Source organism: Symphalangus syndactylus, chromosome 4 (assembly GCF_028878055.3).
Source record: "Symphalangus syndactylus isolate Jambi chromosome 4, NHGRI_mSymSyn1-v2.1_pri, whole genome shotgun sequence".
Taxonomy (NCBI): Eukaryota; Metazoa; Chordata; class Mammalia; order Primates; family Hylobatidae; genus Symphalangus; species Symphalangus syndactylus.
Window position 1 is genome coordinate 138,534,650 of NC_072426.2, and position 22,935 is coordinate 138,557,584.

Sequence of the window (22,935 nt, forward strand, 5' to 3'; positions counted from 1 at the left end):
TGTAAGCAGGGGAAAAACATTTGCTGTAGCACCAGACATACAACTCAGTCCCCTTTCATCCTGCTATGTAGGTATAGGTACATCTTTCTCGTTAACTCTCCTACTTCCCTTGTCATACAAAGAGATGTTTTTCTTCCTGGGAAGTAGCAGGATAGTTTTTTGGGATATTTTAGCTCTGTGGTGAACAGCTTCTTTCTGAGATCTTGTCAGAGATAATCTCCAGGGAAGCACGCAGTTAAATGTACACCACTATTGTTATTTCTCTTCTCCCAGGGTTTTGTTTACAAAGGAATTTTGTGTAATTATGATTTCCCATAGACTTTTCTGATAGTTTATGGTCGCTGACAGTGCGTTGTATCAGAAAAAGAAGTGAGCTTTCAAGAAATCTTGAGGCCATGTTATGTTTTAATAAGAGATGCTGGGTTAAAGTGAAGGTGATGAATGGTGGCGCGTTCTCATGCTTCTTTTATCTTTGAAACTTAGTGAATTCTAGAGCCAAATCTTTTTTGCCCATGGCCCTCAGCATTATTCTTGGACTGTCCTTTTAGTTTTTAATTGAATCCCTCTCCACCCCCATTCAATTGCTTGTGTCTCCGTGTATCATAGTTCACTTATGTTGTCACACCTAGGTGCTTAAACTTGCCCCCTACTCTCCCCAAGTCTCCTTGGCTTAGGGACCGTCCCTTCTCCTTCCTCCTTCCCTATTTCTTTTCCATAAGTGGGTATTAGGAAGAAAGTCTTGCACTGTTTTTTAGCAGGCAGTTTTGTAGAAGGATACCTGGTTTTAGTAATAAAGCTGGTATGGAAATGACATCAGCGTGAAGTTGCTGCAGATGACAAACAGGAACTGAATCTGAGCTAGGAGATCTCTGTAACAAGCTTTGTTATTGACTAACCCTTTGTTATTATTGTGATCCCTGTTATGCCTTGTATTCTCTAAGCATCATAAGTAATTTGTTTTCTTGTTGTCTCTGGCATGAGGGTTGTGACCTCTCACTGAGGGTGGAGCCTCTGTGTCTGGTGCAGGCTATGCATGCCCCTGCAGGCATTTGTGTGTTTGTTGAAGGAGTAATGCTAACCAGGTGGGTCCTTTTCAGCAGCCATTCATTGCTATTAGCCAAAGGCAGTAACATCGTTACTCTTCTAGTCATGACTAGAAATCCATAAAGACAACAAATGCCCAAAAGCAGGGACAGCCTCTGCTACTGATCCTGTAGCCACAAGAATAGTTCATGCAGCTGGACATATGGCACATTCATTGTTGTGATACAATGTAAAGGTGCAAGTGGGTAACAAAAGTACATTTTATGATTTGCTCAGGTAAGCTTTTGGAAGAGGAAGGAGAGTGTTTTCGGCCTGCAAAAAGTGGCTGATTATGCTGCCTATTGAATACACTGAGTGGCTAGAAGATGTATCAATCTATGTTGGCATTGGAACTTCCACAGCAGTGTCTTGCTGTAACATCACTCTTATTCCTTTGTGTTTTAGGTGAGATGAGTGAGAGCCGAGCAAAGAGAGTTAGAATAAAAGAGGTAGATGGCTGGACCCTGAGGATGCTAATTGATTACGTTTACACTGCAGAAATTCAGGTTACAGAAGAAAATGTACAGGTAAGAATAAACACTTCACACCATCTAGCTCTTTATGCATACAGTTTTTTTTAATAAAAAAAGCATACCCACACAGTATACATTTTGCACCAAAATAATAGGATTCATTGTGAAAATTGTATTTCTAAAAAATATTTGGAATGATTACACCTTTTTAGTAATGTTTCTGAGTTCAGTATCTTTTATATTCTTTAAGATCTGAGATACAAATCCTTTAGTTCTCTGAATGATGCTTGTTCTTTCATGAAAGCACTGTCATATTCATTTATAACTGTTGATTGATAAGCCCACAATTTTTCTTTATTCCTTGGAAGGATATACTCTACAAAGAATGTTTTTGACTGCCAATATTCTTTATTTCTGTCTTTTTTTTTTTTTTTTTTTGATACATGATCTTGCTCTGTCTCTCAGAGTGGAGTGCGGTGGCGTGATCATGGATCACGCAGCCTCAACCTCCCAGGCTCAAGCAGTCCTCCCACCGCAGCCTCCCAAGTAGCTGGGACTACAGGCGTGTGCCACTATGCCCAGCCAATTTTCTTATTTTTTTGTAGAGAGGTCTCACTGTTGCCCAGGCTGATCTCAAACTCTTGGGCTCAAGTGATCCACCCTCTTCAGCCTCCCAAAGTGCTGGGATTATAGGTGTGAACCACCATATGCCCAGCCTGTTCTTTGTTTTACTATTTGAGCATCCTCTTTAAGTGATTCTGGAGTTTAGCTAAAAGTTGATATTGCATCTTATTTTCTATAAAAAACAAATGTTTTATGTATGTTACATAAATGTTTAAATAATACAGATGGATGTGGAGTAAAAGGTGAAAATCCCTCTTTAGAAAACTGCCCTTCTCTTCGAACCTACCCCAGTCCACATACATTGATTCAATTCTTCTTCCCCAGAGGGTAGCTTCTGTTATCTACTGTGAATCCCTTCAGACCGTTTTACATGCATTTATTCACACACATGTATACACACAATTTTTTTACATAAGAAATACTAGTTCTGAAACTTGCTTTTTGAACTGAACAGTGTCTTAGGGGTCTTTACACATTAGTGTATATGAGTCTAACTCATGTTTATCAGTTATACATGTATGTATGATTTTTCACTTTTATAAAAACAATGTAATGAGTGGACATTTTTATATTCAAATCTCCAAATTTTATAAGCTGGATTCCTCAAAATGGAATTGGTGAATCAAAGAGTACATGCGTATATTAATTTTTTGATAGCGATGCCAAATTGCCATCTGAAAATATGTGTTTATTTATATTTCTTCTAACAGGGACACTATGTTTTGAGGACAACAAAAATAACTAGGACTAAATTCTTAAGAAATAATCTTTAAATTCTACTTGCACAAATAGGAAGTTGTTGGCTCAATCCTTATCCCTGCTAACTAGTTGAAATATACTACAAAATGAATTCGGCGACTGAAATCTTTGCGCTTGTTAAGACATGCTATTGATTGTTCCATGCGAAATATTGGCAGTAGTAAGGCCTCCTGGTGATCTTTCCCAGATGGCCTCATTAGCCTTTGCTTGGAAGTTCTAGTTATGAGGTAAGGCATTGGAAAAACCTTGGTCAATATTGGGGTTGTTTCTAAATGTATGCATCAGATACTAGATGAACATTTTTTTTTAACATGGAAGAAAGTGTTTGGTATATGTCATGAGATCACTGTACTAATATGTCATCTCATTCTGGTCTTTTAGGTACATTTAGACTATTTGCTAGATTCTGGGGCATTGTTTTCAACAAGAGTTTATCTTGGTTTCTTTTTGTTCATTCTTTTTATTCATTTTAGTGCATGGGCCCCATTATGCCCTTATATTTGACCTTCAACAAATGAATTACTAATTTCTTTGGTTCACATAATGGGCCACATGGGAGAAAATTGAGAAAAATCATTTAGGCCTTAGAGACTAAACTGTGTGAATTCAGCGCTAAATGTTGTTTGTAGTAGTTCTTGTGGTGGGGACATGGGCCTATTAGGAATCAGGAGAACACCCCTCATGTTTCTTTCAATAACTATCATGTTCCAGTCCTGAAATATTAGTCATCACAGCCTTTCAGAAAACTCTTGCCATCCTAATTTGCCTCTTGTGTATTATATTGCTTAGCTTTTAAAATACGCAGGAATACATTCTAAGGGGTACATTTGGCAGGCTTATTAAATGCTTAACATTTGTATAGTTTTGTTTTGTTTTTAAGAGGGAGAGGGATATCTCTTCAGCATAGGGCTATCCTGGTTTGTAAAGCTTTCTTTTATTTTCAATTGAAAAATACTTGTTTTGGAAAAGGCAGTTGAGAAATAAATTAGATTGAAAGTAGCTACTTTTTCCATAACATGTGTTTTTCAAAGAAAAAAATAAGACTATACTATATAAAGATACACCAGACTCCTATTTCCTGTTTTGTATATTTTTTGTCAATCTATATTATGTTAAATCTTTCTTGTAAAGTGCTGTCCACCTTAAAGAAGAAGGTGTCTGGTGTTATTAATATTAAGCTGAAGTTTTAAGTGGCCATAACTGGAAGCCCTGGTCTGAATTTACATGCCCTGAAGGTGCTGACAGTGGGAACAGAAGTTTCTGTAATTAAAATGTTTCTTGTTGGTGATATATTTTTCTCACTGGACCTAGACTCAAATCTTTTACCAGGTGACCTCCCTTTTGTAAGTTTCTGTTTTAGTAATAAAGTACAATATTGGGCTAGAGAGTATCTTTGGGATTGCATGTTTTGATGTAGAATCATTGTGCCTTAGAATGCTGAGGTCCAGCCATCTTTTGGCAGTCAGTTGGCAACAGAACAGGGCTATAACGCTGGTTTCCCAGATTACTAGTATAGGGTCTCTTCCATGATACCATATGGTCTCCTTATTACACTAATTTTAAACAATATAATAGCTATTTGAAGTGAAGGTTGTTAACTTGGAGTCAGAATGAGGGAATGAGTAATTTAAAAAATAAACTCCAAAGAAGGGACTATTGTTATTATATTCCCTTCTGATTTATACAAGCAATAGGGCTTTAATTCTTCGCCATTCCAAGTTTCCTAGCTTTTTGTGTGTTTGTTGCTGCTGTTGTTTTTTTGTTTGTTTAGGTTTTTAAACTTTGGCTTTAAGTTTGGATATTTGGTTTTATTTATGGCAAAATTGGAGGATAATTTGAGCTAAATGAATTTACAGTTTTTTTTAAAGGGAGATAAAAGGAGAACCAATATTTTACCTATGACTACACTTGTAATTCAGCTTTTTTGTTGTTGTTGCTGTTGAGTGAATTAAAATTTAACTTATGTCTAGAGTTTCAAAGCAAACTTTATGAACTGCATAAATCTGGGAAATATAGAAAATACAGCCAAAGGCTATTGAAAAGTGTGCTCTTTGACATTTGGTGGTTATGGACACCTTTGAGAATATGATGAAAAACTGTCAACCCTTTTCTAAGGAAAGGGCACATTAGCTTATCTACACAAAGTTTTGCATACATTTTCAATACACTTTCAGAGAATCCGTGTACCTTGCTGCTTGCCCCACCTTCCACTGTTAAGAATACTTGGCTTTATTTTTAAATTTTTTTATTTTATTGAGACAGTGTCTTGCTCTGTTGCCCAGGCTGTGGTCACTGGTGTGATCTTGGCTTGTTGCAACCTCCGCTTCCCAGGTTCAAGCAATTCTCCCACCTCAGCCTTCCAAGTAGCTGGTACTACAGACATGCACCATCACACCCAGCTAATTTTTGTATTTTTAGTAGAGATGAGGTTTCGCCATGTTGGCCAGGCTGGTCTTGAACTCCTGAGCTCAAGCAGTCTGCCAACCTTGGCCTCCTCAAGTGCTGGGATTATAGGCATGAGCTACCACTTCCGGCCAAGAATACTTGGCTTTAGATATAAAAAATATAAATATGTAAGTGTGTGTGAGTCTGTGTGTGTATGTGCGTGTATGAAGGATTTTCACATGGGTATATCTCTAGTTACATACTAAGCATTTTATATGTAGCTCATTTGATGTTTTTGCCTCCATATAAGATAGGTGTTACCCCAATGTGATTGAAGAAATAGGCTTAAGAAGGTTAATTTGCTCAACGTCACACAGCAACTATTAAATCGTCATTAACTAGTATTGCTTACAAAGAGTTTATAAATTCAAAAATGTAAATGGCTTTATAACTGAAATTTTTTTTTCACGATCCAAAAATTATTCAAGATATATGCTATGTCATTAGATGTGTTAATTAACACTTTTGGAGAATCCTAAAGGATCTTGAACTTCTTAAAGCATTTACTTCATTGCTAAATTTGTAGTTTTGTTACATGAGTTTGACTTCTCTTCCTTTGGGTATTTGTTTTGGCTTCCTGAAAGTAGGTAAGAGTTTTTCACTTGATGTAAGTGTTAAAAACAAAGGTAATGCTGTTAATAAACAGTGCCCATGAAAGTAAATGCTCTCATTCCTAAATTAATATTATAAGTACTCATCTACAGATATTTTCTATATTAGAACTGTTATCATCTAGAAGAATTTGAGAAACATGTGATAATTTTGAATGGATGGGTTTTAAAAAGTTCATGAAACATATGTTGGATGAATTGGACTTATTTGAGACAGAAACTTTCTATCTCTTTAGAAATGAAACAAAATTTAAATGAGAGTTTTTCAAGGGACATCCAAAATCAATTATTGGTAATAAACAGACTAAATGTTTAACACAGTCTCAGTATAGTAGAAAATTCAACATAGTGTGTCCATTTGATTAGTGGTATAGGGCAGCTTGTTATTGTTTTGCTTCAAACCAGAACTGCTAGGAGTATGCTGTATAGATAGTGTTTTACTCTGCATGTTCCCAAAAGGAGGACATCACGTGGAGGGGCTTATTACATGGTACCAGTCCTGTTGATATAGTTGAAAAAGCTTTAAGTTGGCTTAATCAATAAAAAGCCTGCCAAAGTAGAGAAGTCACCAAAACAGGATACATGTGTACCCTCAATATTTTAACCTCAAACATGTAAGTTTACAATTGTATTCCAATCTTTGTTTGTAAAACTAAGTATGGTCAGCTGTTTCGAGAGCCACATGTCCTTTTTTGCACAAACCACACCATAATCATGCACCAACTATAATTTCCAGGCTTTTTTCTTTAAGTGCAGCAAGAACTGAGACACTTGAAATCTCAATGCAAAATCTTCTTTGAATTACACAGTTTCTCTTTCATTCCTCCCATGTCTAATTGGATTGAAAACATTTATTTTTTTTCCAGTAACACATTGATCAAGCCACTTCAAAGCAGCCAACTTAGTTTTCATAGAAAGAGCTCTTTTTACATTCACATTTCATTGAATTCATTTACTTAAATTGTGTAATTTCAATAAGTGCAAGTGTCATAAACAGATGTGGGAGCAAATCCAACATGTATGAGTTGGTAAAATGCATCCCAGCTGGAGGAACAGACGTGTGCAAGCACAGTAGAGTGTACTTACTGAGGGCATGGAGAGAGTTGGTTCATCAGGTGAGTAGGTAAAGTGGATTTTGGTGAAGAGTGCTTTTGCTTTGCATATTTCTATATTGTGTGGGTAAACATTGAAATGAAATTCTCATTAGGTGGAGATTTGTTTTAAAAATCTGTCTTAAAAATATTTAAGATACCCTATCAGTTAAACAGTCATTGATGGAATATCTGATAAGTACTCGGTCCTGGTGCTACAAAAAAAAAAACAAAAAAAAGATGAACAGGGAACAAAGCGTAATGAATAGAGTCTATACTTAGACTGGGTTTGGATCTTGGCTTTGCTGTTTAAATGCCGTGTGACCTTGCCTAAGTTGCTTAACCTCTGATTGGCATTGGAGCTTGAGCCAGAGATGAATAGGGCTAGGCGTAGGAGCACTCACCTGACGGAGCAAGCACTCTACAAGTATTTTTTTTGTGTTTGTGTTTGTGTGTGTGGTTTTTTTTTATATTTTCAAAAAATAATTTTGAAACTGAGGGTAGGCTGGGCACAGTGGCTCACACCTGTAATCCCAGCACTTTGGGAGGGATGCCAAGGGAGGTGGATCACCTGAGCTCAGGAGTTCAAGGCCAGCCTGCCCAACATGGTGAAACCTCATCTCTACTAAAATTACAAAAGTTAGCCAGGCATGGTGGTGCACACTTGTGGTCCCAGCTACTCGTGATGCTGAGGCAGGAGAATCGCTTGAACCCGGGAGGCGGAGGTTGCAGTAAACCAAGATCACACCACTGCACTCCAGCCTGGGCAGCAGAGTGAGATTCCATCTCAAAATAACAACAACAACAAAAAAACTGAGGGTAGCATGCAGTCCAAACTGAAATGTTTAGAGGTGAGTTACAGATTCAGGTCTGAATGAGATGCTGCAGAGATCCTGGCAGCAGGACTTTTGTGGTGTTGTTATTGGTGGTGGCATATACTCTTAGGCTGATGGCAGTGCCTTTATCCAGGAAGAGCTGCCCTGGGTGAACACTCAAGCCTACAGCTCTTATATTTCTGGCTTGTCTAGAAAGAGACTTGGTAAGGGCTGGGCAATTGTAATGACCACAATCAAGTAAGTTTGAGATTGTGCAGGGTCTGCATTCCCATAGGAAACTGGGCAGCAAACCCAGGATCTGGGGCTTGTTTTGTGGGGCATTAGGAGTCACGCTGTGGCTTGGCAAGCATGAGGGTACTTGGGGGAGCACATCATGTTTAGGGCAGCAAGATTAACGCCAGACTGTAAACACTGACACGGTGCCCAATAAGCTTTGTGGTATTGGTCAGGATTAGTTTAGGACCGAATTGAACTGCACTTGAAGATCTAAGATTTTTAAGACCTGTAGCTGGATCAGGCCAGATCAGGTATGGATGAAGAACCACTTTACTGCTTTTTATACATGGCTTGCCCTTTCCCTTCCCTGTATCTAAGCTGTTGAGGTTACCTGTTTTTTTCACTGCCAGTATTGATCCTGATGAATTCCATCTTTCAATCAATAGTTTACTAAATATTTATGGGGTATCTATTCTATGCCAGACACTGTTCCAACCATTGGTGTTACAATGTCAAGCAGGATAGATAAGGTCCCTGTCTTGAAAGGCTTTACATTGTAGAGGAGGGGTAGAGACGAGACAAATAATATACCCATAGATAGAGAAACAGGTAAATTTTACATTATTTTCTGGGGAGGAGTCATTTGAGCAGAGACTTGAATGAAGAGAAGAGAGTGATGTAAAAGTAAAGGCAGAGAACATTCCAAGCAGAAAGTGCAAAGGACCTGAGATGTGAATAAGTTTGGCATGTTCTATGGGCCAGAAAGAAAAGGACAATTATTATTTGAGGAGAGTAAATGATGAGAGAGTGGAGGAAGATGAGATTAGATTAGAAAGGTAAATAGGGCCAAAGTAGGTTTGTAGACTATGATAAGGAGGTTTGATTTTGTTCCAGTTGTAGTTTGGGCAGGGAATTCATGCTTTAGACAGATTGTTCCCCTTTCCCATCTGCTAGGTGGAGGATGGACTGTGGGGGCAGTAGAAGTTGGAGGCCCTTTAGATACCTGTTGGGGTAGGCTAAGTGAGAGACTAGTGGCTTGGGCCTGGGTTGTTGGCGTGAGATGGTGAACAATAGATTTGGGGGATATTTGGAGGTAGGGCCAATGGAATTTACTAATGGATTTGCATGACGGATGGAGGAAGGAGAATGATCAAGAATGGCTCCTGCGTTTTTGGCCTGAGCAACTGGGTGGATTATAGTGCTATTGTCTGAGATGGTGAAGACATGGGATGGGGACATATTTTCGGGATGGTGGGAATTAATGGTTCTATTTTGGTTATGTTAACTTTTACCAGTTGGACTTACAAGTGGAGATGCTGAATAGGTTGGTTCTGTGATGGGAAGGGGTCAGGTTAGGGAGGTAGATTTGGCATATTGGTGGCATATTGAAGTGGATGAGGTCACTTTAAGAGGTAGTGTAGACAGAGAAAGCAAGCAAGCCAAAGACATAATCTGGGGCATTCCAGATTTTAGATGAGCAGATGAGGGAGATGGAGTACTGGTGATGTAGGAGGAAAAGCAGGTGTATGTGGTGTCACAGAATGCTAGTTCTAGAGAAGAAAGTGCTTTAAGGAGACAGTGTTTGGCTGTGTCAGATGTTCTTGATAGGTCAAGAAAGTGAATTGAGCCATATCAGTGTAGATGTCATTACATTCATTTGCCTGAGACAGTCCTATTTTGTGCCTGTTAATCTGGTGTCTTGTCTGATTAGTGTTTATTTTACTCAGAAATGTTCCAGTGTGGATGATAAATTATATGGTCACACTGGTCATTAGTGACCTTGGGAAAAGCTATTTAGAGGTGATGGTGAGAATGAAAACTGGTTTGGAGTGGACTAAATAAGTGGACTCAGAGAGTACTGAAAGTTCTTTCGATGCCTTTTGCTATGAAAGGGGAGAGAATGTGCTGGCTGAAGGGGATGATGAGTTTAAGGGTGTTTTTTTTTGTTTATTTGTTTTGTTTTGTTTTTTGATGGGTAATATTTTAAAGCAAGTTTTTATGTTAATTAGAATAACCTAGTAGAAAAGCAAAAGTTGATGTGATAAAGGGGAGAAAGAAACAAAGGGTATAATTGCAAAAGTGAGAGAGGTTGGCATCTAAAACAAAATGAAGGGGTTTACCTTAGATGGGAGCAGGAAAACTTCTCTGTTAACCAGAGAGAAGGCAGACTGTGTTGTCAGATACAAGTTAGTGGCTTGGATGGTGGAAAGGTAGGTATTTTATCAGCTTGCATATAATTATAAAGGCTGTGGCAAGTAATCAGCCAAAAGGAAGATGAGGAAAAGGGATGCTAGAGATTTGAACTAAAGATGATAAATCATTGTCTTGCAAAGGATGAAGGTGAATTTACTAGTGAAGTGTAGTCGAATTGTCAGGCCATATTGGGAGCTCATTTGAGATTTGCAGTCATAAATATCAGGTAGAATGGTTGTGTGATTTTCTTCAGCCATGTTAAACCAGTTATACTTAGTATAGAGATGATGAATGTGTTAGTTAGCTATTGCCACAAAAATGCCACAAAACAAAGTATGCCGAAACTCAGTGGCTTAATAAAAAGTCATTTATTCTTATGGATTTGCAGGTTGGCTGAGGATCAACTAATCCAGGCTGAGGTTGGCTGGGTGATTGGCTCTACACCATGTTTTAAAAATTATTCTGGAATAAGAAAGTCTAGAACAAGACTACATGAGTGCGTAGTTGAGAGAGTGGAGGAGGAAGTGGTAGTTGGAACTCAGGAAACTGAGATGTTCTATTTGGATGTTTATGTCGTCAAAAATTGTCAGAAGTTGTGGTGGAGAGAATGGTGATTTAGGTTTTAAAAAGTTCTCTCTCTCGTGTGTTTGAGTTAGTGTGACGACGACACTGTGGGGTAATTGTAGTACCATACTTAATCTTTGATTTAGAACCACCTGTTCCATCTTAGTATATTAGATGAAGTTGGCCAAGTAAAAAAAATCATCTGTAAATGAGTAGGAGTGACTGAGGTGTTGTTAGATAGTCCCAATGAGGAAGGTGAGCAGACATGTGCTTCCAAGGAGCAGGGGTTTTTGGAGAAAGGAGAAAGGAAGTAGCGATGGGGAGCTGCATCTCCAGGCCTTAAAGCAGCATTTTTGTTTTTCAGGTGTGGATGACGATCAACTAATGGGTCAAGAAATAAACTTAGTAGGTTGTTATTAGCATTTAAGAGAAAAATTAGAGACAAGAGTAGGAAATGCTATTCAAGCCGAAGGTCTGTTTCAGAAGAAAATAGCAGATCCTAGCAAGTCTGCATGTTTTGTGAAACTTTGAGTTCTAGGTTGTGAGGTAAAAAGTCTTACTATGCAGTGTGGTCAAAAGAATTGGAAAATTCAGCTGTAAGTTACTTGGAGTGTGAGAGAGAAAAGATCCATAAATAGTAGAGATGTGACTGAATATATGTTATTGATTATGCATAAATACAGTGATTTTTATGTTATTTGTGTATATATTTTATTTTTCTAGACTATATTCTTTAGCATGGAAATGCCCAATAGATGACTAATAGATGTTGACTACTTAGATATCAGGAAGACATAGGTACTCAGTGGTAATCCAGAAAGTATACTTTGTTTTCTATGCTGGCTCGTGGTGCAGCTCCTGGAACAGGGCACAGAGATTCAGATGGACCTGCTTGAGATGGTGAGCAATGAAGGTGACGTCACAGTGGGGGTTAGACATCACTTGCCCAGTCTATTTCTTGGCTTTGCAGGTCTAGAAACTATTTTGTTAGCTCCTTCAGAATTGATCAGACTTTTGGGAAATAGAACACTAATACATGAACCATAATGATCTTAAACTAATTTTCAGTGGGGTAACAGGTGTTTCTAGGGACTGTGTTTACATTATCCGGTGTGCATCATTCTCAGGATCTAGATACCTAAGTGATAGAATTAGTAATCAGAGCCTCATTTGGTGATCAGGGAATCACAAGGAAAGGGAATTTACTTCAAAGGGATAATGGAAAGTCCTACTAAACTGGCATCCCACTGCAAAATATACCTTTCTAGTGATTTGAGTATTGATTACATACTGTGAAATCCAGTGTCTCCCTATCTTTCATGGTACTGGGAAAACTCTGACAAATAATTGCTCTTTGGATAACCCATCTCTGAATTTTTTTGTCATCTGGTAGTTGTCTTTTTCTGTCCCCAAGCACTTGAGGATGTGCCAAACTCCAGCAGACACAGTGGTTCATTGACACAGAGATTCTCAACTAGAGGGCAGGGTGCCCTGGTATTTTTAATTCTTATTCATCTCCTTGTGGAGATTTAATAATGTGGACCATTTTAAACCTCATGTTAAAAATAGTTTCTTCTGGCCAGGTACGGTGGCTCACGCCTGTAATCCCAGCAGTTTGGGAGGCCAAGGTGGGTGGATCACGAGGTCAGGAGATTGAGACCATCCTGGCTAACACGGTGAAACCCCGTCTCTACTAAAAATACAAAACATTAGCCGGGTGTGGTGGCGGGCGCCTATAGTCCCAGCTACTAGGGAGGCTGAGGCAGGAGAATGGCATGAACCCAGGAGGCAGAGCTTGCAGCAAGCCGAGATCACTCCACTGCACTCCAGCCTAGGCAACAGAGCAAGACTCCATCTCAAAAAAAAAAAAAATAGTTTGTTCAGACAGAGACTATCACTATATATTTGATTATGTTTTGAGCTTTGTTACAGTCATGTTCCAGATCTGCTCCTCCAACACTGCCCTCCACCCATTTTGAGTGGATGACCATGCTTCATTCGTAGCCACACTTCTAGAAGTTGCCAAGTAGCAAGGAGTTCTGTGGAAAGTTCATCTTCAAGGTGAACAGAAACATCTACTGAGCAGTTTTTTAAAATGTTGTTAATAAATCCTCAAGGTAAAATCATTTGAATTACACATATAATGCTGCATATTTACATTAATGTGGAACAACTCAGAAAATAATAAGGAACCCTTAGGTTGGCTTTCTGCTAGTAAACTTCATGGCCCAGTGGACTTTGGCTAATTATCATACTAAAATTCAGAGCTCAAATCTTGAATTTATTACTGACTTCAAGAAGGGCCTTGAGTAAGATATTAACCTTTCTGTTTCTCAGCTATTAAATGAGGCCAACAGTGCTTTGCCACTGCATTGAAATGGTGTAAAAATATACCAGTTAAAGCTTGCAAAAATATCTAAATGCTCTGTAAGTGTTGAGCAGAAATAAGAGATGGGCAGGAATAAAAAGACTTAAGACCAAGAAAAAGAATAACTCATTAAAATTATTTGGGATCACTGGGTAGAAAATAGCTCATATGACTTTTCGTTCCCTCTTTATATTCTGAATCAGGTCATATAAAAAATGTCCCTAACTTGCTATAGAGTTCTCTCCCTCTTGTGCATTTGAGTTGGCATGGAGTCCACACTCAGGTGATTGTAGTACCATGCTAAATCTTTGATTTAGAATCACCTGTTCCATTGGTTTGACATGTAGTGGTTAGAGAAAAAGTTATGTATCTCCCAGCAGTGTCTATGGAGGGCTTATTGCTTTTCCATTTCTGTTTTCTTTCTCTTATGAGATAGAAGTCCTTTGTGAGTAAAAGGGTTTGGCAGATGATGTGCTTGGAAAACACAGGTTAAAACTTAAAAAAAAAAATACATAAATTCCTGAATCAAACCTTCAGGATTAGTGATTGTTTATGATATAACCATGGGTACTTATATCATTGTAATGAATTTTATCTGACATTCTAGCACCCAGAAATCAGTTACCTTGGTATTTTATCACTTTACCTGGTTAGTACTAATTTATTATTATCCAGAGGCATAAAAATTTAAATTATTTACCATTTGAGCTTTGATGTTAATTGTATTTTATTATATTATATTTTAAGTCTGAATTTGGTAATCCTCATAGTTTTAATCAAAACATTAGACCAACTAGAACATCCATTCTCCATTCTAGTTAAATTATTTTTATTCAATATGAGAATATAGAATAAAAAAGTCATATTTAACATTTAATATGGAAAGGCCATTGAGGTCAGCTAGTTTGAGAAAACCTAGAAACCTTAGTATAAAAGCATCTTATAAAACCAGATGGATATGAAACTCAAGTGGTTTTAAAAAAATTTATTGTTCGGAGCAAGGCTAGGTACTCTAGAAGCGTTAGTAATTGAGTTACTTGTGGCTTTGTATTATTAAAATATATGGTCCTTGAAGATGTCTCCACAGCTGAATCATTTTGAGATTCATGTTTGAAGTAGTTTCATGTGGTACATAAAAGCATTTATCTTGATGAACAAAAAATGACTCCCATCTTGATTATGATTTAGCATGTTATAACAGCATCTTTGTAATTTGAACTAGAACAAGAAAAATAGAAACAAATTAAAGTCCTTATTAGAAATAAATCCAGTTCAAAGTGGATTTTTTTTCTTGATTTGTGATGTTGTTTAGGTATGGAGCCTGTGTGTGGGATAGCACATTTGTGTCAGGCTAGTTGCCAGTGTTCAGGGTATGCCTCTCCAATCCAGTCCAGGTGGTCACAGTCTAGAGTTGTTAAATTATATGTGGTTCTGGCATGTTTGGTTTGACACCAGCCAAAGGTTTTATAAACCCTAGCATTACTGACATATAGTCTTAAAAATATTACCTCTTGGACCTTAATGTCTTAATCTCATTGTTAGGTTAGTAAAATTAATGTGCTTCTGATAATCTGGTTTAAGTATATTGTGCCTTTTCTTAGGCTATATAATTTATGAAAACTTTATTTCTAGCTTTGTACAGTGGCAGTATCGTAGCCAATGAAGTTTATCTGGGGCATGATTATTGCTAATTGAAAACTATTTCTTGTGAAAATAGAATATAGCTATATCACTGACACGGATGCACAAGCTACTGCTTTAAAATAAGTTTATCAATGCTAGTGTAGCAATTTGGTCATGTAAATGCATTTTTGCGGGGTTGCCTCTTATTTTGGATTCTATCAGGTAGGATTATTATTTTCTATTTGAAAATTTATTTCATGGCTTATAAATGCTGTCTGTTGACCTCTGGTTAATCTATTAGTATGGATTTAAAGTACAGTTGTCCCTCAGTATCCGTGGGAGGTTGGTTCCATAACTTCCCTTGGGTACCAAAATCTAAGCATGCTCTAGTCCCTGACTTAAAGTGGCATACATAGTATTAATATTTGCATATAACGCATGCACATCCTCCTGTATACTTTTTTATTTCTTATTTTTTTTGAGACGGAGTCTCGCTCTGTTGCCCAGGCTGGAATGCAATGGCACGATCTCGGCTCACTGCAAGCTCTGCCTCCTGGGTTCATGCCATTCTCCTGCCTCAGCCTCTCCGAGTAGCTGGGACTACAGGCTCCCGCCACCACACCCAGCTAATTTTTTGTATTTTTAGTAGAGACAGGGTTTCACCGTGGTCTCGATCTCCTGACCTCGTGATCCACCCGCCTCGGCCTCCCAAAGTGCTGGGATTACAAGCGTGAGCCACCGCGCCCGGCCTACTTTTTGTATTTTTAGTAGAGACAGGTTTCACCATGTTGGCCAGGCTGGTCTCAAACTCCTGACCTCAGGTGATCCACCCGCCTCAGCCTCCCAAAGTGCTGGGATTACAGATGTGAGGCACTATGCTCGGCCCCTCCTGTATACTTTAAATCATCTCTAGTTTATGTACAATACCTAATACAATGTAAATGCTATGTAAATAATCATTAATATGGTATGGTTTAGGGCATAATGACAGGAAAAAAGTCTGTACATAATCAGTACAGATGCACTATTTTTCCTGAATATTTTTGATCTGAGGTTGGTTGAATCCCATGGAGGGTTGATTGTACTTGATTGTTTTTCCCCTAGTGGGATATAATTTACATACCGTAGATCTTAAGTGTACAGTTTGCTAAGTTATAACAAATGTACACATCTATTAATCCACACCCAAATCAAGGTATTGAGCATTTATAACCTCAGGTCTCTTCCCAATAAATCTCCCACTCCCTTTCCAGGCAACCACTGATGTCATTTCTATTATAATAGATTAGTTTTCCCTGTTCTTGAACTTCATATAAATAGAATCATACAGAATGTATTTCTTTTAAGGCTGACTTCTTCCTCATAACATATTTGTGAGAGTCATCTATGCTGTTGTGTATTTCAGTAGTCGTCCCTGTTTATTGATGAGTATTGCATTGTAAGGGTTTATTACAGTTTAGCATGTTAATGGATATGTGTCTTCTCTGACTAGAGACAGGATGGGATCCAGATCCAGTGCTGCCAGCTGTAGGAGTGAAGGATGGATGCATGGGCAGGAGCCAAGCTGTCATTAAAAAATCAATAGAACACTTTCTTTACTCTGTCCACTATGTGTTAAAAATACTTGGTGTGGAAGCGTTCACTAGTTCGTTCTGTTTGTGTCAACATCAGAGGAGCTTGTTGTCCATTAAGTTGTTCTAATATGATGATAGGTTAAAGCTGTGTGCCAAGTCCATTTAATTTTATAATAGGACTGTTTGTTATAGCAAATACTTTAGAAATGTTAGTTATTTTTAAAGCCATTATTAGTCTTTATTATTACTGATTATAACATTTCATCATGTGGATTTATCATATTTTACTTAATTGTTGCCATATTGTTAGATCTTTAGTTGGTTCTGGTTTTTTTTCTACTCTCATAAGTAATGCTAAAGTAAAAGTCATTTACGTATTTTATTCCATTTTTTGAACTTTTTTCTCAAGGTAGATTTTCAGAAACATAATTTTAGGGTCAAATGTTTTAAACGTTTATATTTTTTGGTGTCTATTGATCAATGTTCCTTATTTGTTTTCTAAGAGAGTTGATTAGTTTACAGTGACAGCAAAAATATGCTAAGGGCCAAGGCTTACTGTACTTTAGTTTGAATATATATTGTCTGGAAACATTTTGTTGTTTGAATTGGGAGGTGCTAGAAAGAAAAGTAAAAACATTTTGTATTGTTATAAAATGCACTCTCATGGTTCTATATTTATTTGATAACTAATAAGGCATCAAATACATTTCTCATTTTTGTATGTTATGTTTCTTCTTTTGCAAATTTTCCCTGATTACATCTTTTATGTTGAGAATATTTGATCAAAAAAGGAAGCTACCTATACTGTGAATGATCTGGGACAAAACATCATCTTATGCGGGAGAGAGTAAATCTTGCTGTTCCATTCTCATGGGGTAGAATGTTCAATCCAAGAAAAAAAGCCCTGAGTCAGAGCTGATGTGCTACATGGTCACTGCCATGCATTGTGTTAAATGGTTGACTGACATTTAATTTTTCAACAACCCTGGAAGGCAGGTGGTGTCTTCATTATCCATTTGAGCCACTGTCAAATAAGTTGGACTTTTAAGAAAAACCTTGAGTTAAAAGTAGTAGAAGTAGCAACTGGAAAAAGGATAGTGTAGGAGAGATGGCTTTCAGTCCGCCTGAGGCTGCTTTGCCCCCAACTTTCTTCTCTCCATACTACCTTTGCTTTTCTACTTCATTAATTATAACATTGGAGATTCCACCAATTGCAGTTGTAGTCTGCTTAAGAGTCAACCTCTCTTAAAATGTTAAAAACCCCTAGAAGGGATTTATTCTGGAAGATCTTGTGTTATTAGCCATTAATATGAGCTAATAAGACAGTTTTTTTTGTGGGGGGGAGGTTGTTGTTTTTGTTTTTTTAAACTCTGTGGGACATACCTATTCCTAGGGGTGGAGTGTTGGGAGGAGGCAGGCGAGGTTGCATGTGGGGGTACAGGAAAGAAGGAGGAAGAAAGTTTCCTTCCTCTTTCTGGGATGTAGGGGGCTGGCCCGGTGCAGAGTTTTGACATAGGAAATGTTTGTCCTTGGCATCCTGCCATCTCCTTAGTCATACTTCTACATCTCAAAACCCTACGCCTTGGCCGCAAAACCCAGCCCTCTGCTATGTGCATCCAACCATGACTCTCCACCCAGATCTGCCTTTCTTGTCACTAAGTGTTTCATCTTCTAAACACATCCCCCTTGCCTGCCTTCTCCCCACACTCCTCCTCAAGCTCCACCTTGCAAGATAGCTACGGCTAGCCTAGTCAAAAACAACAGCAACAACAAAAGCTGTCTTTTCATGCTTGCATGTTTTCTTAGATATCTAGAAGTTATATATATGGAGCAATCGGACCCTTTGGTAGTCTCTTCCTAATAAACAAACTGCTAATGGCACAGGATTTAAAAGACATACTACATAAATTATTTCCCCCTATGGAATAAATGCCCAAGCTGAAAATAAACTACAGATCCTAATAGCCAAGCAGGAGGAGTATACTTGTCTAAGCGAAACATCTTATATGTAATTTGGCTTGTCAAACAATGTGAAGTAGGATGAAAGCATCTTACTTTAAAATGTGCAGCTGGTGTGAGAGTGTCACACGGATGCTAATTGTTTGGCTTGGGTGTCTTCCATTTCTGATGCTCTACAGTGTCTTCACTAATCAGTGGTGGCTTCTCCCCCCCGGTTTCTTTGTTCATTGCAGAAAGCATCTCCACAGTAAAACATGTGCAGCCTTTTGTCTCCATTGGTTGGAAATCAACATATACAAATACAACTTTTTTTCCCCCTATTTTTCAAAATGACAACATTTTAAGTTAGATTTATTTAATCAGGGGCTATGTGCTTCTACTTCATGTTTCTCCAAACACTTAAAACTGTTGCTGTTCACCGAACAGGAAGAGTAACGTGTAGAGCCTGGTTACTGTTCTACAAAACACTGGCTTGATGATCAAAGGCCTCTCAGACTCCAAAGGCCTTTCAACACGCCAAAGTGAGGCAATCTCTAGTGAGTGGTGGGTAATATTTCCCGGAGAAGCCACAGTCCATATATAGCTCCCCTTAACCCTTGTTACATTTACTAGCATTGTAGAGATCCAGAAAGACATTCCTTTACTTGCTTCTCCCTGACTTTCTTTTAAATAATATTTGACCATTTAAATGGTACATAGAAAATGCACCACTAAACAAATACATAAAATTTAACAAATATGTAAAAATAAATAGGAAATGTTCATATCACACTAACCAGAGATAAACCATATTAACAATTGTGGTATAGCCCTCTAGTACTGTCTGTTGTTATGTACACGTGTTTACCCAAAAAAGGGGTCATACTGTAGATTCTTTTAGAAACTAGCTTTTTACACTAAATGTATTGGAAACATTTTTCCAAGTCGTTAAATATTTGTCTACTATGTCTCTTTTAAGAGCTGCAAAATATTCAATTTCATTGATATTATAGAATTGACTTCATTTTTCTCTTGTTATTGGACATTTAAGTTCTTCTCAATTTTTTATAATTTAAACAGCACTATAATTAATAGTTCTATAGCTAAGTATATTCACATTCACAGTTTGTTCCATTGTGTAATATAACAGCTTGGGGTCCTTCTGCAAGCAAGGCTTATGTGCAGTTCATTTATTTGGGAAGTGATCCCAAGGAGCAACAGTGAATGAATGGAGGACTTGAGCTGGAAAAGAGGGAAAACCGGTTCGTAGGTGCAGTACAGATCTGGCAATAGCTACATGTGACAGGACCTTTGAAAGCCTTATGAAATATGTCTTAGAACTATCTTCTAGGAGAATACCAGGGGGAAGTATTTCTCTTCCTTTGATCCATTCTCCACTAGTCAAGGGTGGTCCCACAGCATTATTTCCCTCATGCTTCCAGACTGTGTGGATATGAGCCCAGTGCATCACTGAAGTCCTAGGATAGGAAGCCAGAGAGAGGTATGGCCAGGGGCTGGGGTGAGGCCCTGTTATATTACATCTTGAGAAAGGTGGTCAAAGCATGCTTGGGCCTGGTTGCTGCAGTGGTGGCTTGGGCAAGAAGTAAGGCCTCAAGGATTTGTAGTAGGATACAAGAAGTGTCTGGTACATATACATTCCTAGAAACAGTTTGTAATTTTGCCTCAAAGGACATGCAGAATTGTATCTCTTAAAATACAAATACACATGGGAGTCATAAAATTATGTTCAGGTTGATTCATTTATGAGGTACACATTCTAAGACCTGAGGATGTGGCAGCGGGTAACAGACGTGATCCTACTGCCACAGAGCTTACATTTCTTTGCAGGAAGACAGTAAACATGGGAACAAATACATAACATCAGTGCTGACAGCAGTAGGTGCTGTGAAGCAAATGAAATGAAGCAGTGCTGTTAGTAGTGACTTGAAAGGGACTGAGCCCATGGTGAGAACACCAGGGTTCTCATGATTTTAGATGGCACACAGATAAACCGAGAGTGAAGAGACTCAGGGTTGGGTTGATGGAATAGAACTAAAGGAGAAGGATGTAGGAAGGAGGGGCGAGGGCCTCTTTACATTCACTGTCTGCTTTACATTTTTCCTAGAGGCAGATGTACTCAAGAGAGATATTTTGGCTTTTGGAGTGTGGCCTTCCCTCCGTATATACACTATATGGAATTTAATCCCACTTAGATTCTTAGGAAATATTATTAACATTCAAAATATATATCAAATTATAATTGCTCCATCTTTGATGTTTTGGAATATATTTCAGGATCATAGAGTGCCTTGGGGTTATTTTTAATCAATCTCAGGGTTAACACTAGTGCAACTGTGCACTAGATGGAAATTTCCATTTGATGGTGGCTGGGGGTTTATTTTATCAATGTAATTCTACTTCATAGGAGAAGCAGCACTGTTCAACTGCTCCTTTGCTTCAGAGAGCTCAGAAAATAAGTTTCAAAGACATAAATTTATTCATTGGACCTTTTAGTTACAATGCCCAAGATATTTTTGTGACCTAAATAGCAAATTAAGAAATCAGTTCTTTACATTGCTAGGTGTTTCTCACATTTGTTAACCAGTAGTACAATTTATGCACTTCAGTAGAAAGTAAGCCATGGGATTATGATAGCCCCAGATTAAAGCACATTCTTCTTTTTCAATGATATGTAAAATCACAGGATCAGAATTATATTAGATATTGAAAGATTAGAATATTAAATCTGATCTCCTAAATCAGGGTTTTCCAAATTCTGATCACTTGTAATCATTTGTGGGCCAGCTTCAAGATTTTGCTATATTCTACAAGTGCTGATGCTATTAAATTTTTAATGTTTTTCTCTCCAGTGAGTCAATTTTTGCTTAAATAAGTTTTTTAGAAGGAATGTTTATATTATCGTATTATTGAAATAAATGGAAAATAACTTTAAAAAATATATTTCTAACTATGAACCTATATTCTTTTTTGTTTTTCTTTGAGATGGAGTCTCACTGTGTCACCCAGGCTGGAGTACAGTGGTGCTGTCTTGGCTCACTGCAACCTCTGCCTCCCGGGTTCAAGCGATTCTCCTTCCTCAGCCTCTCAAGTAGCTGGGATTACAGGTGCACACCACCATGCCCAACTAATTTTTGTATTTTTAGTAGAAACAAGGTTTCGCTATGTTGGCCAGGCTGGTCTTCAACTCCTACTCCTGACCTCAAATGATCTGCCCACCTTAGCCTCCCAAAGTGCTAGGATTACAAGTGTGAGCTACCAAGCCTGCCCTGAACTTATATACTTAACTATTAATGCAAGAAGTTTATCTGTATGTCATCTAAAATCATTATGCACATTTTGGTTAGTACTGCTCTCATAGCAGGCTTGGCCTGTCCCATACCAGGTGTGTGACCTTTAGCAAGTTACCCAACTTCTCCTACCCTCTGTATTCACTTGTGTATGATGGAGATAATGAGATATTGTTGTCTGACAAGTGCTTAGCACAGTGTAGTAATTACTCAGTAAATGGAAGCAACTGCAATAATGCATTGTTGAAGTGGTTGTTGTCATTATTCTTCATGAAAAGGACAGTGTTGGAGATTTAGAAATTATACAAATACTTCCATTCTGCACCTAAATTTGGGGTTGAAGGTATTAGAACAGTAGACCAAAGAGTTGACCAATTTGATTATATCCCTAGCTTTCCATGACTTGCTGTATGACTTGGTCAAGCCATTTAACCCCTCTAGGGTGTGGTTTCTTCATCACACAAATTAGAAGGTTTGATTTGATTTGATCTCAAGACATTCAACTTGCAGGGTGCCAGCTGTTTGAGTGGTTTTGATCATGGGATGTGGTTCATCTGAAGTTCTGACTTCATTTTAAATTTTAAGTGGCTATTTGACACACAAAATAAGCTAGGAGTTGATGTGGCCCCAGCTGTTTTCCTGTTTTCATTATGAGTGACTGATGGTCACCAGGCATCATGTGAGCAAGCTGGGTCAATTAGTAATTGCTTTTGAAGCTGTATATAATTAATTACATAATTATGAGCTATTGAAGTTTAGTCCTAGTAAAACTACATCATGAAACCAAGGCAATTTCAAAAGATTTACTGACAAAAGAAAAATATGAGCAAACTTTTTGTACATTTGACTTACATTTATTTTATGTTTAGTATATATTTGTCAAGCATGTAACCACTTTTCACTGTCATCAATAAAAATTATATGTGAATATAATCTAGCCACATGGACCACTGTAGAAATGACTTTTTTTTTTTTTTATTATACTTTAGGTTTTAGGGTACATGTGCACAATGTGCAGGTTTGTTACATATTTATCCATGTGCCATGTTGATTTCCTGCACCCATTAACTCGTCATTTAGCATTAGGTATGTCTCCTAATGCTGTCCCTCCCCCCTCCCCCAACCCCACAACAGTCCCCAGAGTGTGATGTTCCCCTTCCTGTGTCCATGAGTTCTCATTGTTCAATTCCCACCTATGAGTGAGAACATGCGGTGTTTGGTTTTTTGTC

At 38.0% G+C, this 22,935-nt stretch overlaps 1 protein-coding gene and 1 pseudogene across 8 annotated transcripts in view; both read left to right on the forward strand.

Annotated features, from left to right (window-relative positions):
- The window catches only part of KLHL2 (kelch like family member 2), a 115,857-nt gene that overhangs the window by 29,787 nt on the left and 63,135 nt on the right, over positions 1-22,935 (forward strand). For all 8 annotated transcript variants that reach the window (XR_008657290.2, XR_010120599.1, XM_055276322.2 and 5 more), the window contains one exon: positions 1,489-1,610. Coding sequence is in view for 6 of the 8 variants with exons in the window: in XM_055276322.2 (XP_055132297.1) it covers positions 1,489-1,610 (122 nt within the window). In the remaining 2 variants the exon portion in view is untranslated. The remainder of the gene's footprint in view (positions 1-1,488; positions 1,611-22,935) is intronic.
- On the forward strand, positions 14,894-14,972 carry LOC129481507 (uncharacterized; annotated as a pseudogene).